The 15,682-nt window shown below is 39.4% G+C and overlaps 1 protein-coding gene and 1 non-coding gene across 3 annotated transcripts in view; one reads left to right on the forward strand and one right to left on the reverse strand.

The window, feature by feature from the left end:
- The window catches only part of LOC126457822 (extracellular sulfatase SULF-1 homolog), a 796,827-nt gene that overhangs the window by 19,511 nt on the left and 761,634 nt on the right, over positions 1–15,682 (reverse strand). For both annotated transcript variants that reach the window (XM_050094450.1, XM_050094449.1), the window contains exon 18: positions 10,220–10,407. In XM_050094450.1, coding sequence (XP_049950407.1) covers positions 10,220–10,407 — 188 coding nt within the window. The remainder of the gene's footprint in view (positions 1–10,219; positions 10,408–15,682) is intronic.
- Positions 5,863–5,936, forward strand: Trnas-cga (transfer RNA serine (anticodon CGA)). The gene has a single exon. It is a non-coding gene; the product is annotated as a tRNA-Ser (tRNA).

Consider the following 15,682-nt stretch of genomic DNA (forward strand, 5'->3'; position numbering starts at 1 on the left):
AAATAAAAATCTGCTCCCGCGTAACATTAACCGCCCATTACAAGCATTGCAGTTTTTTCTTCAATCAACAATTAATTACAAATTTGAGGTTTCCGTTAGTGGCTTTTTCTACCTTCCCAAGCTTCCTTAAAAAAATCACTGGCAATACTTGGAGACAGTCATTATTGTCTGAAGCAGCAAACTGGTAAGATGTGGAGTGTCAGTCCATGTGCATGCATACTTGTGAGTCAGTTCTTCATTTCTGCCATCGGGTCTTTAATACTATAATTATTTGTGAACTAGCTTTGCAGATGACGAAGAAATAGATAAAATGTATGATGAAATAAAAGAAATTATTCAGATAGTGAAGGGAGACGAAAATTTAATAGTCATGGGTGACAGGAATTCGGCAGTAGGAAAAGGGAGAGAAGGAAACGTAGTAGGTGAATATGGATTGAGGGTAAGAAATGAAAGAGGAAACCACCTGGTAGAATTTTGCACAGAGCACAACTTAATCATAATGAACACTTGGTTCAAGAATCATGAAAGAAGGTTGTATACATGGAAGAACCCTGGAGATACTAAAAGGTATCAGATAGATTATATAATGGAAAGACAGAGATTTAGGAACCAGATTTTAAACTGTAAGATATTTCCAGGGGCAGATGTGGACTCTGACCACAATCTATTGGTTATGACCTGTAGATTAAAACTGAAGAAACTGCAAAAAGGTGAGAATTTAAGGAGATGGGACCTGGATAAACTGAAAGAACCAGAGGTTGTACAGAATTTCAGGGAGAGCATAAGGGAACAATTGACAGGAATGGGGGAAAGAAATACAGTAGAAGAAGAATGGGTAGCTTTGAGGGATGAAGTAGTGAAGGCAGCAGAGGATCAAGTAGGTAAAAAGACGAGGACTAGTAGAAATCCTTGGGTGACAGAAGAAATACTGAATTTAATTGATGAAAGGAGAAAATATAAAAATGCAGTAAATGAAGCAGGCAAAAAGGAATACAAACGTCTCAAAAATGAGATCGACAGGAAGTGCAAAATGGCTAAGCAGGCATGGCTAGAGGACAAATGTAAGGATGTAGAGGCTTTTCTCACTAGGGGTAAGATAGATAAAGCCTACAGGAAAATTAGAGAGACCTTCAGAGAAAAGAGAACCACTTGTATGAATATCAAAAGCTCAGATGGAAACCCAGTTCTAAGCAAAGAAGGGAAAGCAGAAAGGTGGAAGGAGTATACAGAGGGTCTATACAAGGGCAATGTACTTGAGGACAGTATTATGGAAATGGAAGAGGATGTAGATGAAGATGAAATGGGGGATACGATACTGCGTGAAGAGTTTGACAGAGCACTGAAAGACCTGAGTCGAAACAAGGCCCCTGGAGTAGACAACATTCCATTGGAACTACTGACGGCCTTGGGAGAGCCAGTCCTGACAAAACTCTACCATCTGGTGAGCAAGATGTATGAAACAGGCGAAATACCCTCAGACTTCAAGAAGAATATAATAATTCCAATCCCAAAGAAAGCAGGTGTTGACAGATGCGAAAATTACCGAACTATCAGTTTAATAAGTCGCCGCTGCAAAATACTAACGCGGATTCTTTACAGACGAATGGAAGAACTAGTAAAAGCCGACCTCGGGGAAGATCAGTTTGGATTCCATAGAAATGTTGGAACACGTGAGGCAATACTGACCCTACGACTTATCTTAGAAGCTAGATTAAGGAATGGCAAACCTACGTTTCTAGCATTTGTAGACTTAGAGAAAGCTTTTGACAATGTTTACTGGAATACGCTCTTTCAAATTATGAAGGTGGCAGGGGTAAAATACAGGGAGCGAAAGACTATTTACAATTTGTACAGAAACCAGATGGGAGTTATAAGAGTCGAGGGACATGAAAGGGAAGCAGTGGTTGGGAAGGGAGTGAGACAGGGTTGTAGTCTCTCCCCGATGCTATTAAATCTGTATATTGAACAAGCAGTGAAAGAAACAAAAGAAAAATTTGGAGTAGGTATTAAAATCCATGGAGAAGAAATAAAAACTTTGAGGTTCGCCGATGACATTGTAATTCTGTCAGAGACAGCAAAGGACTTGGAAAAGCAGTTGAATGGAATGGATAGTGTCTTGAAAGGAGGATATAAGATGAACATCAACAAAAGCAAAACAAGGATAATGGAATGTAGTCGAATTAAATTGGGTGATGCTGAGGGAATTAGATTAGGAAATGAGACACTTAAAGTAGTAAAGGACTTTTGCTATTTGGGGAGCAAAATAAATGATGATGGTCGAAGTCGAGAGGATATAAAATGTAGACTGGCAATGGCAAGGAAAGCGTTTCTAAAGAAGAGAAATTTGTTAACATCGAGTATAGATTTAAGTGTCAGGAAGTCATTTCTGAAAGTATTTGTATGGAGTGTAGCCATGTATGGAAGTGAAACATGGACGATAAATAGTTTGGACAAGAAGAGAATAGAAGCTTTTGAAATGTGGTGCTACAGAAGAATGCTGAAGATTAGATGGGTAGATCACATAACTAATGAGGAAGTATTGAATAGGACTGGGGAGAAGAGAAGTTTGTGGCAAAACTTGACTAGAAGAAGGGATTGGTTGGTAGGACATGTGTTGAGGCATCAAGGTATCACCAATTTAGTATTGGAGGGCAGCGTGGAGGGTAACAATCGTAGAGGGAGACCAAGAGATGAATACACTAAGCAGATTCAGAAGGATGTAGGTTGCAGTAGGTACTGGGAGATGAAGAAGCTTGCACAGGATAGAGTAGCATGGAGAGTTGCATCAAACCAGTCTCAGGACTGAAGACCACAACAACAACAAACAACAATACTATAACAACATTTAGAAATGTTGTTTATGCATTTCTTTATATATAAAATTTATTTACCCTAATTGTCATACAATTTTGAACTTTTTCATTGACCAACACTGATTACTCAGTGATGTTTTGTTTTTTATTAATTTCAAGAGACTGGTGTATGACAAGCAGCTGTTGAAATGATTGGAAGAAGAGCTCGTTAATGAATATTGTAGTGATCTAGAGTGATTCTGAAAGTGAACAGTCTTTGGATGAGACTGATACTGTCAATAAATTTGACTTGTCTGTAGGGAAAGACAGCATGCAATGGAACCATTGACCTCTAATTCAAAACAGGAGAGTATGAAGAGCTCAACATAATGTTGTCAAATATTTTCTGGGGTCATGGGCGAAGCAAAAAACACAAGTATCCAGTTGATTGTTTACAGCATTTCTTTGGAGATGTAATTATAGAATAGATTGTTTGCTGTACTAAGATTCACATGTCTACAATTTGCTGTAAATATTCCAGAAAAGGGATGCTGCAGACACTAATATTACAGGAATCAAGGCATGTTTAGGACTTCTTTTCTTGGTGAGTTCTCTACGAATATCAAACACAAATTTACAGAATCTCTGGATTGCAGGTGGTACTGGAGTGAAGTACTTCAGACTTTCAATGGGTGTAAATTGATTTCATTTCTTGCTGACGTGTTTGAGATTTGACATCATCAGAAACAGAGCTCACCAGAAAGAAATGTAAATTAGCCACTGTTTGATTCTTGATTGATCAGTCAATTGAGAAAGGCAAGAAACATTACAGTTTATCAGAACTAGTAACAGTAGATGAAATGCTGGATGCATTCAGGGACAGATATGGATTTGCACAATACATTCCATCAAAACTGGCAAAATACGGACAAAAATTTTCACACTTACAGATACGAAGATCTTTTATCTTGTCATTTAGAAATATATTATGGAAAACAGGTTGCTGTGACATATCTCTGTGACAATACGCCACATGCTGTTGTCAAAAGAATGGTGAAATGCATATCCAAATCTGGCAGAAATGTAACGTGATAATTAGTTACATCAATTCCGCTTGTGGTTGACTTGTTGGAAAATGACAACCTGACAATGACTGGAACAATTGATAAATATAATTATGAAATTCCTACATTTACGACAGTAGCAAAAAATGGTCCTTTAGAATCCAGCATTTTTTGTAGTTAGGAAGAATATGGCACTTGCTTTTATTTTTATTTTTTTTAAATCACTTTTTATAATGGTGCTAAATCTGGTGTGGATAAATTAGATGTGATGAAATGTACATACTCTGTAACAAGAATTACCAGAAGATGGCATTTAAATTTTTTTATCTCACCTAAATATTGCTGGAATGAATGGATATGTAACCTACAAGAACAATTCAAACACAACTATTCCCAGAAAAGAGTATCAAAATTTCTTGCCAAAGAATTGTTGCATGATTATTTGGTATTGCAGGTCAATCAGCTAAATAAAGCAGCAAACATCAGGAACAATATCACGGAAATTTTGGGATTATGGAAAGCTGAATTTCCTCCCAGAGAGTCACAAGCAACTAGTAGAGGAAGATGCTACTTCTGTGATAGGAAGGAAAACAGATCAACAAGATTTCTTTGCCATGTGTGCAATAAATTTGTGTGCCTGGAACATGTCGCAGCATGCATGTGTAGTGAGTTCAGTGGAAATAGTAACCCCTGTGAATGATTTACCTGAAACCAACAGTGAGGGAATAAAGAACTGTTTTCTGAAAATAAATGTTGGTTAATATGCATTTATAAAAACTGAGGCAAATAGAATGAATGTTAATTTCAGTGATCAGCAAATCATTTTATTGATTTTAGGGTGAATTATGACTTAAAACTATTTATTTACACTTGCTGCTCAAAGACATTATGTTTATGAGTTCAATGATTTATTTACATTACTCAGGTTCAAATATATTAAGTTTCCTAAGCACAGTATTAAAATTGTTCATCAAACTAGAATGAAGTGAAATGCGGATTCACAGTCTGCATGTGTCTATTGGATGTAAATGGTGGCGCATGTAATGGAGAGTTAAATACTGTCTTGTCCCACTTGGCAAAGGTGTTGCACTCCAGCCTGTCATACTCTTCAACGACAATCCTTGATGTCGTCCAGTGTGCCTACAGTTTATGCAAAACCCACTGTCCTGTTGTGTGCTCTACTGAAATGCATTGAGGCATAGGTCTACTTAGCCTAAACTGTAGATAGCAATTTCTGGTGGTCAAAAGAGGACTGAAGCAGAGATTCCCAATAATAATAAAAACAACGAAAGTTATGAGGTTGGTACCAAACTTTCTTGAAAAGTTCACATTTTCACTTACATTCATAAACTTAAAATAATTATAAGTAGCAAGTACAGTATGATTCACTGAAAAATACAATATGCAGGTTTTCAAATTATAAAATCACATTTGAACAACAGGAATGTTTTGTAGGCTACTCAAATGAAATCGTGTATACATACTAAAGAATAACAACTATCACTACTTTCCAGAATGAGATTTTCACTCTGCAGCAGAGTGTGCGCTGATATGAAACTTCCTGGCAGATTAAAACTGTGTGCACCGACCGAGACTCGAACTCGGGACCTTTGCCTTTCGCGGGCAAGTGCTCTACCATCTGAGCTACCGAAGTACGACTCACGCCTGGTCTCACAGCTTTACTTCTGCCAGTATCTCATCTCCTACCTTCCAAACTCAGATGGTAGAGCACTTGCCCGCGAAAGGCAAAGGTTCCGAGTTCGAGTCTCGGTCGGTGCACACAGTTTTAATCTGCCAGGAAGTTTCATATCAGTGCACACTCCGCTGCAGAGTGAAAATCTCATTCTGGAAACATCCCCCAGGCTGTGGCTAAGCCATGTCTCCGCAATATCCTTTCTTTCAGGAGTGCTAGTTCTGCAAGGTTCGCAGGAGAGCTTCTGTAAAGTTTGGAAGGTAGGAGACGAGATAGTGGCAGAAGTAAAGCTGTGAGACCGGGCGTGAGTCGTGCTTCGGTAGCTCAGATGGTAGAGCACTTGCCCGCGAAAGGCAAAGGTCCCGAGTTCGAGTCTCGGTCGGTGCACACAGTTTTAATCTGCCAGGAAGTTTCACATCAGCGCACACTCCGCTGCAGAGTGAAAATCTCATTCTGGAAACATCCCCCAGGCTGTGGCTAAGCCATGTCTCCACAATATCCTTTCTTTCAGGAGTGCTAGTTCTGCAAGGTTCGCAGGAGAGCTTCTGTAAAGTTTGGAAGATAGGAGACGAGATACTGGCAGAAGTAAAGCTGTGAGACCGGGTGTGAGTCGTGCTTCGGTAGCTCAGATGGTAGAGCACTTGCCCGCGAAAGGCAAAGGTCCCGAGTTCGAGTCTCAGTCGGTGCACACAGTTTTAATCTGCCAGGAAGTATCACTACTTTAATCTACATATTATCACTTAACGCATATGACTGTGTTAACCCTTTCCCCTTCTGTTTTCTTGACAACTGTGTCCTCCCCATCTGCTGTTTATTTTGGATTTATTTATTTTAATGGATATCTGAAAAAAATTAAAGACAAGGGAAAACATCCTTGAAGATTAAGGTGTAATCTAGGCAATGGTCACTAAAATAATCATGTGATTTCACCTATGAATTCAGAAGATGTACAGCTTCATACTAACAAATGGCTTCATTTCTTCTGAAAAGACACACTGAATGTTTTGTTAGTGGAGTCCCTTCAGTATTTTCTCTATTGTATAAAGATTTGTAGTGGTCAGAGGTTCACTAATAAGGCTGTTCATTTTTGACAGAGCGTTCTGAGGCAGCAAAAACCATACTATGATAGATTCCAGAAGTAAACTTTCATATGCTACAAAAGCCACTCTGCATCACCACCACCACTTATAAACTTTGTGCCTGCTGTCTTTCAGCAATCAAAAGCCACATGAAAGCACATTATCACTTGGACATATCTATCCACGTAGCCTATTATAATATACAGAAGACAGTTTGCACTATGTGACAGTCAGTATTAATACAACATGATGAAATATGTTTGACTTTCTGTGAAAGCACACCAGGTAAAAAGGGTAACAAAATCACAAATGTTCAGTGATGTTCAACATTGGAAACAAAGCAGAAAACCAATATGTCTAATGGCAACTTACAATGGATAGCAAAGAATTAAGTCAATAATGATTGATTTGATTTATGCAACAGCATTTATCGCAAATCACTCTAAGGCAACTCCTTGCTTGAAATGATAGTGTATCCCTCACCAGTTACAGTAGGTACAATATCTAGATATACATGGTGGTCCATTGATCGTGACCAGGCCAGATATCTCATGAAATAAGTGTCAAACAAAAAAAACTACAAAGAACGAAGCTTGTCTAGCTTGAAGGGGGAAACCAGATGGTACTATGGTTGGCCCGCTAGATGGCGCTGCCATAGCTCAAACGGATATCAACTGTGTTTTTTAAAATAGGAACCCCCATTTTTTATTACATATTCGTGTGGTACGTAAAGAAATATGAATGTTTTAGTTGGACCACTTTTTTCGCTTTGTGATAGATGGTGCTGCAATAGTCACAAACATATGGCTCACAATTTTAGACAAACAGTTGGTAACAGGTAGGTTTTTTAAATTGCAATACAGAACATAGGTACATTTGAACATTTTATTTCGGTTGTTCCAATGTGGTACACGTACCTTTGTGAACTTATCACTTCTGAGAACGCATGCTGTTACAGCGTGATTACCTGTAAAAGCCACATTAATGCAATAACTGCTCAAAATGATGTCCATCAACCTCAATGCATTTGGCAATACGTGTGACGACATTCCTCTCAACAGCGAATAGTTCACCTTCCGTAATGTTCACACATGCATTGACAATGCGCTGACGCATGTTGTCAGGCATTGTCGGTGGACCACGATAGCAAATATCCTTCAACTTCCCTCACAGAAAGAAATTCAGGGACGTCAGATCCGGTGAATGTGCGGGCCATGGTATGGTGCTTCGACGACCAATCCACCTGTCATGAAATATGCTATTCAATACCGCTCCAACCGCACGTGAGCTATGTGCCGGACAGCCATGATGTTGGAAGTACATTGCCATTCTGTCATGCAGTGAAACATCTTGTTGTAACCAGAATGAGATTTTCACTCTGCAGCAGAGTGTGCGCTGATATGAAACTTCCTGGGAGATTAAAACTGTGTGCCGGACCGAGACTCGAACTCGGGACCTTTGCCTTTTGCGGGCAAGTGCTCTACCAACTAAGCTACCCAAGCATGACTCACACTTGCCCGCGAAAGGCAAAGGTCCCGAGTTCGAGTCTCGGTCCAGCACACAGTTTTAATCTGCCAGGAAGTTTCATATCAGTGCACACTCTGCTGCAGAGCGAAAATCTCATTCTGGAAACATGCCCCAGGCGGTGGCTAAGCCATGTCTCCGCAATATCCTTTCTTTCAGGAGTGCTAGTTCTGCAAGGTTCGCAGGATAGCTTCTGTTAAGTTTGGAAGGTAGGAGACGAGGTACTGGCAGAAGTAAAGCTGTGAGGACGGGGCGTGAGTCGTGCTTGGGTAGGTCAGCTGGTAGAGCACTTGCCCGTGAAAGGCAAAGGTCCCGAGTTCGAGTCTCGGTCCGGCACACAGTTTTAATCTGCCAGGAAGTTTCATCTTGTAGTAACTTCGGTAGAACATTATGTAGGAAATCAGCATACATTGCACCATTTAGAGTGTCATCAATAAAATGGTGGCCAATTATCCTTCCTCCCATAATGCTGCACCATACATTAACTTGCCAAGGTCGCTGATGTTCCACTTGTCGCAGCCATAATGGATTTTCCGTTGCCCAATAGTGCATATTATGCCGGTTTATGTTACCACTGTTGCTGAATGATGCATCGTCGCTAAATAGAACGCATGCAAAAAATCTGTCATCGTCCCGTAATTTCTCTTGTGCTCAGTGGCAGAACTGTACATGACGTTCAAAGTTGTCGCCATGCAGTTCCTGGTGCAATCGATGTTGACGTAGCATTCTCAACACCATCATTTTTGAGATTCCCGATTCACACGCAATTTGTCTGCTACTGATGTGCGGATTAGCTGTGACAGCAGCTGAATCACCTACTTGGGCATCATCATTTGTTGCAGGTCATGGTTGATGTTTCACATGTGGCTGAACACTTCCTGTTCCCTTAACGTCCAGGATACCAAGCAGCATACATAGCACACGCCCTTTGGGCATTTTGATCACAATAGCCATACACCAACAAGGTATCAACCTTTTCGGCAATTGGTAAACAGTCCATTTTAACATGGGTAACGTATGACGAAGCAAATACCGTCTGCACTGGCGAAATGCTACGTGATACCACGTACTTATACGTTTGTGACTATTACAGTGCCATCTATCACAAAGCGAAAAAAGTGGTCCAACTAAAACATTCATATTTCTCTACGTACTACCTGAATATGTAATAGAAAATGGGGGTTCCTCTTTAAAAAAACGCTGTTGATATCCGTTTGACCTATGGCAGCGCCATCTAGTGGGCCAACCATAGTGCCATCTGGTTTCCCCCTTCAAGCTAGACGAGTTTCGTTCTTTGTAGTTTTTTTGTTTGATGCTTATGTCATGAGATATTTGGCCTGTATATATTATAGATTTTTAGATATATCAGGAAGTCCAGCACATTTAATTCTTTTGTATTTCTTGTAAGTTACTCACATAGTTTGTAAGGAATAATAACAGTTCTAGAGAAAAAGATATTTTTCATTCTAGATTAAAACAGTATAACTGATACAAAAACCTTTCATTAACCACTACTAACACGATGTCTAACAGACAAGGCAATTACTTAAAAAAAAGACCCTTTTTATGCCATATATAAGCATTTAACTACAAAGTAGTACTCATGATTGATGTAAATGACAGTTTCATTCCTGCTACTCCTATTAAATTCACGTTAGACTAGAAGACATTTAACAATGTAAAATAGATTGCTACTTACCGTAAAGAAGACACTTTAGGTTGCAGACAGGCACAATTAAAATACACTTACACAAAGCTTTTGGCGACAGCCTTCATCAGAAAAAGGCTATGGCCAGAAATTTTGTGTAAGGTCTTTTAATTGTGCCTGTCTGCAACTTAATGTGTCCTCTTTACAGTAAGTAGCAATCTATCTTTTCCCATGTTGTTGATATTCCTACCTGGATTTTCCATTGTTTGAAATACATTTAACTACTTTATATGCCAGCATTGCAGCATTTTAATGTATATTTGGTTCAAGGAACTGCCACCTATTTACTAATGTTTTATCCACGACTACTGCAGGAGCAAGTAGCAGAGAGGAGTTTTTTTTGTAATAAAACTACATACCATTCCATAAAGGTGCTGTCTTCCAGTGATCATTATCATGATTAAAGCAATTCATTTTTTCCGAGAGGCATTCCTTTATGAGCTTTGCTTTCTTCCTGATCTTGCGTTCCTTCTTACGAAGTCGTTCTTCTTTAATCTTACGTCTTGCTTCTTTCAAAATTTCCTTTTCTTCTCTGCGGGTCATGGTTCTGTTCATATAAAGCAAGTTTCAGTATCTTCAATAAAATACATGACACAATTTAAATTGATTTTGATTAATCCTTGGAGGCACAAAATTAATTGCATATTTCAAATTGCACGAATTAAAGGGTGACTAAATAGGAGCACAGAATCAACTGCAATATCTTTTGCTGTAAGCCAGCTTCACTCAAACTATTGTCCTAATTAATAGTGACAATGGGAGGCATGTGTTTTTTAGTCATGTTGGAATGAGTATTCTCTATAAACAAAAATTGTTTTATTTGACCATTTTCAAAAAAACCTTTGGGTCGCAGTCCTTTCCAGGTCAGCTTATTCCTCATTGGTTGACCCCATAGTCATCTTATTATTTATAGTATTTCTAATAAATCACATTATTATTATTATTATTATTATTATTATTATTATTAAAATGCTTAATTGGTTAGGATAAGCTGACAAATTTCGGTGGTGAAAAATTTAAAGATCTTGAAAGTTAACTCATATGATTTCTGTCAACTGCGGAACTGGCTCAGCTATGTGTTGAGTAAATTCACGTTTCTGGCAAAGTAACTACTGCTATCAGTGCCATAAAGTAATTGAAAGATATGCCCATGGTCTGAGAGTCCTAATGATAGTATTGAGTCCTGTTCAAGTGCACCAAACCATTGCAACCCCAAATATTTTTTACTTGTTATAATTATTATCATGGCCTTTTTAGATATTGAGAAGGCGTATGACAGTATCTGTAGGGACAAGCTCTGGGATGTGCTGAACGCAAAAGGGATAGATGAAGAGATAACACGAAAAGTCAGAAAAATGTATGAAGGAAGTGAGAGTTGTGCGAAAGTGGGGAGGGAACGTACTGCATGGTTCAAGCTGGAAAATGGGCTGCGACAGGGAAGTGCACTTTCGCCTTTATTGTTTATTATTGTTATGGATGAAATCCTACAGCAAGTATCAGATGCAATTGGAGATCATAAAATGAAAGCAGTGCTTTTTGCCGATGACCTGATGTTATGGGGAAATTGCGAGAAGGAGGTGCAAGAGCAGTTAGATGCATGGGAGGCAACGGCAGCACAATATGGAATGCATTTCTCTGCAAAGAAAAGTGAAATAATTGTCACAACAAGGAAGAAGAATAGGCCAAATGTGGATATAACTTGTGGAGGGGAAAAACTACAAGTGGTACAGAACTTCAAGTACCTGGGAAGCATGATTGAAAGTAAGGGGGGAAACGCAATGGAAATAAATGAAAGGTGCAGAAAAGCAGGGCAGTTCTACAAATGCATTAGGGGGCTTATTTGGAGCAAGGAGGTGCCACAGAAATCCAAGGGAATTATATACCGAACCTACTTTGTCCCCATATTGGCATACGGAAGTGACACATGGGTAATGCACAAAAGCGACAAAAGTAGAATACAGGCTAGTGAAATGAAGTTCCAGAGGAGCAGGTTGAGTGTAACAAGATGAGACAGATTGCGAAATGTGTATGTGAGGGAAAGACTAAAGGAGGAACCAGTACAGGACAGGATAGAAAAATCAAGACTGCAGTGGTATGGACACATGAAGAGAATGGATGAGGGAAGAATTCCAAAGAGGATGTTTGATCTGCAACTGGAGGGGAAGAGGCCCAGAGGAAGACCAAGAGATAGATGGGTGAAGGGAGTGAAGGAATGTGTGACGAAAAGAGGAGAGAACTGGACGAAGGTGGAAGAGGGGGAATGGTGGAAAGACAGAACATGATGGAGAGGCTTGTGTTCCCGACAGACCCAGCCAGTGGCTGGAAACTGTCCAAGATGATGATGATGATAATAATTATTCCAGTATGCCTGCCCTAAAAGGATTGTGGGACTGTCATTTGTTACAAACTCGCTGTAACATCTGCCTTAGTGGTATTCATTTTATCGTTACAAACAGACCAACAGCCTCTTGTAGAATCTAAATACATTTGTTACTGATATACATGGCATATGTAGGACATGTTTCACCAAAGATGCAGCAAGGTGAAAATTTATATTTTCAGTAATAACACGAATTAAATTAAGGAGTTAAAAATCTCCAGTGCAATGTTTCTTACTTAGATGTTCCTGTTTTTTAAGGACTGCATTTAACATTTTCTCCAAGGCATTTCGCTTACCATAGATAGCAGCTTTTGTTTGACGGGGGAGCGCAATTTCAAGTCAAATTTATGACTTAAAGTATTAGAATGCCATGCTTAATCAGATATTTTTTTATTTATTCGTTCATTTATACTTTGGTCACTGCTTAGAGTGATACTGGATATGTCAATATACATTTACAATTACAGGCACAGATTAATGTACAATTTGAGCAGATAAATATTACTTAACAGACTTACATCTGCATGCTTGTATAAAATTTATGAAAACATAGGCAAAACAAAGAACATTATTACCAATTTAATATAACACAGAAAACAATCAATTTTTGACAATATAATGTAATTGGATAGATAAAAGATGTGCTCGCCAACCAGCGGAATACACACATAAAAGGAGGTTATAATTAGGCAAACTTTTGGAGACAGTGGCTCCTTCTTCAGGCAGAAGGGTTCAACGGGAAGAAAGAGGGGTGAATGAAAAGGACTGGAGAGGCCTATGAAAAGGGGTAGATTTTGGAAAAGTCACCGAGAACTGCAGGCCAGTGGAGACTTACTGGACGGGATGACAAGGAAAGACTCATGTCTTCTTTCTTCTTTTCTGTTATTCTGAACCACTGGTCAGTTGTACCTTGCACTGTTTTGATTACTTTCGTTTCCATGTCTTCTGCCTTTTTTTTAAATCCACTGATCAGTTGTAGTTTGCCCTGTTTTAGCCATTTTCTTTCTTATGTCTTCTGGTCCTTTCTTATTCACTTGTCAGTAGTTTTCTTAGATCTGACATCAACACTAGACATTTTTACATTATTCTTGCTAATGAGGGAAGCCAGTCTTTCACAAATCTGTTTCTTCTCTTCTCTGTTTAATTGGAAGCCTTGTAGAGTAAATTTGTTTCAATTTTATCGTTCCATTTCAAAATTAACAGTGATTCTTGTTTTGTTTGCATTTCTTAATTCATTGATTGTATGAATCATATGTATTATCATATGATTGTATGAATCATATCCCCCCCCATGAACCATGGACCTTGCCGTTGGTGGGGAGGCTTGCATGCCTCAGCGATACAGATAGCCGTACCGTAGGTACAACCACAACGGAGGGGTTGAGAGGCCAGACAAACGTGTGGTTCCTGAAGAGGGGTAGCAGCCTTTTCAGTAGTTACAGGGGCAGCAGTCTTGATGATTGACTGATCTGGCCTTGTAACAATAACCAAAACGGCCTTGCTGTGCTGGTACTGCGAACGGCTGAAAGCAAGGGGAAACTACAGCCATAATTTTTCCCGAGGGCATGCAGCTTTACTGTATGATTAAATGATGATGGTGTCCTCTTGGGTAAAATATTCCGGAGGTAAAATAGTCCCCCATTCAGATCTCCGGGCGGGGACTACTCAAGAGGATGTCGTTATCAGGAGAAAGAAAACTGGCGTTCTACGGATCGGAGCGTGGAATGTCAGATCCCTTAATTGGGCAGATAGGTTACAAAATTTAAAAAGGGAAATGGATAGGTTAAAGTTAGATATAGTGGGAATTAGTGAAGTTCGGTGGCAGGAGGAACAGGACTTTTGGTCAGGTGACTACAGGGTTATAAACACAACATCAAATAGGGGTAATGCAGGAGTAGGTTTAATAATGAATAGGAAAATAGGAATGCGGGTAAGCTACTACAAACAGCATAGTGAATGCATTATTGTGGCCAAGATAGATACGAAGCCCACACCTACTACAGTAGTACAAGTTTATATGCCAACTAGCTCTGCAGATGACGAAGAAATTGAAGAAATTTATGATGAAATAAAAGAAATTATTCAGATAGTGAAGGGAGACGAAAATGTAATAGTCATGGGTGACTGGAATTCAAGTGTAGGAAAGGGGAGAGAAGGAAACGTAGTAGGTGAATATGGATTGGGGCTAAGAAATGAAAGAGGAAGCCGCCTGGTAGAATTTTGCACAGAGCACAACATAATCATAGCTAACACTTGGTTTAAGAATCATGAAAAAAGGTTGTATACATGGAAGAACCCTGGAGATACTAAAAGGTATCAGATAGATTATATAATGGTAAGACAGAGATTTAGGAACCAGGTTTTAAATTGTAAGACATTTCCAGGTGCAGATGTGGACTCTGACCACAATCTATTGGTTATGACCTGTAGATTAAAACTGAAGAAACTGCAAAAAGGTGAGAATTTAAGGAGATGGGACCTGGATAAACTGAAAGAACCAGAGGTTGTACAGAGTTTCAGGGAGAGCATAAGGGAACAACTGACAGGAATGGGGGAAAGAAATACAGTAGAAGAAGAATGGGTAGCTTTGAGGGATGAAGTAGTGAAGGCAGCAGAGGATCAAGTAGGTAAAAAGACGAGGACTAGTAGAAATCCTTGGGTGACAGAAGAAATACTGAATTTAATTGATGAAAGGAGAAAATATAAAAATGCAGTAAATGAAGCAGGCAAAAAGGAATACAAACGTCTCAAAAATGAGATCGACAGGAAGTGCAAAATGGGTAAGCAGGGATGGCTAGAGGACAAATGTAAGGATGTAGAGGCTTATCTCACTAGGGATAAGATAGATACTGCCTACAGAAAAATTAAAGAGACCTTTGGAGATAAGAGAACCACTTGAATGAACACCAAGAGCTCAGATGGAAACCCAGTTCTAAGCAAAGAAGGGAAAGCAGGAAGGTGGAAGGAGTATACAGAGGGTCTATACAAGGGCAATGTACTTGAGGACAGTATTATGGAAATGGAAGAGGATGTAGATGAAGATGAAATAGGGGATACGATACTGCGTGAAGAGCTTAACAGAACGCTGAAAGATCCGAGTCGAAACAAGGCCCCCGGAGTAGACAACATTCCATTGGAACTACTGACGGCCTTGGGAGAGCCAGACCTGACAAAACTCTACCATCTGGTGAGCAAGATGTATGAAACAGGCAAAATACCCTCAGACTTCAAGAAGAATATAATAATTCCAATCCCAAAGAAAGCAGGTGTTGACAGATGTGAAAATTACCGAACCATCAGTTTAATAAGCCACAGCTGCAAAATACTAACACGAATTCTTCACAGACGAATGGAAGACTAGTAGAAGCCGACCTCGGGGAAGATCAGTCTGGATTCTGTAGAAACACTGGAACACGTGAGGCAATACTGACCTTATGACTTA

This window comes from Schistocerca serialis, chromosome 2 (genome assembly GCF_023864345.2).
Source record: "Schistocerca serialis cubense isolate TAMUIC-IGC-003099 chromosome 2, iqSchSeri2.2, whole genome shotgun sequence".
Classification (NCBI taxonomy): domain Eukaryota; kingdom Metazoa; phylum Arthropoda; class Insecta; order Orthoptera; family Acrididae; genus Schistocerca; species Schistocerca serialis.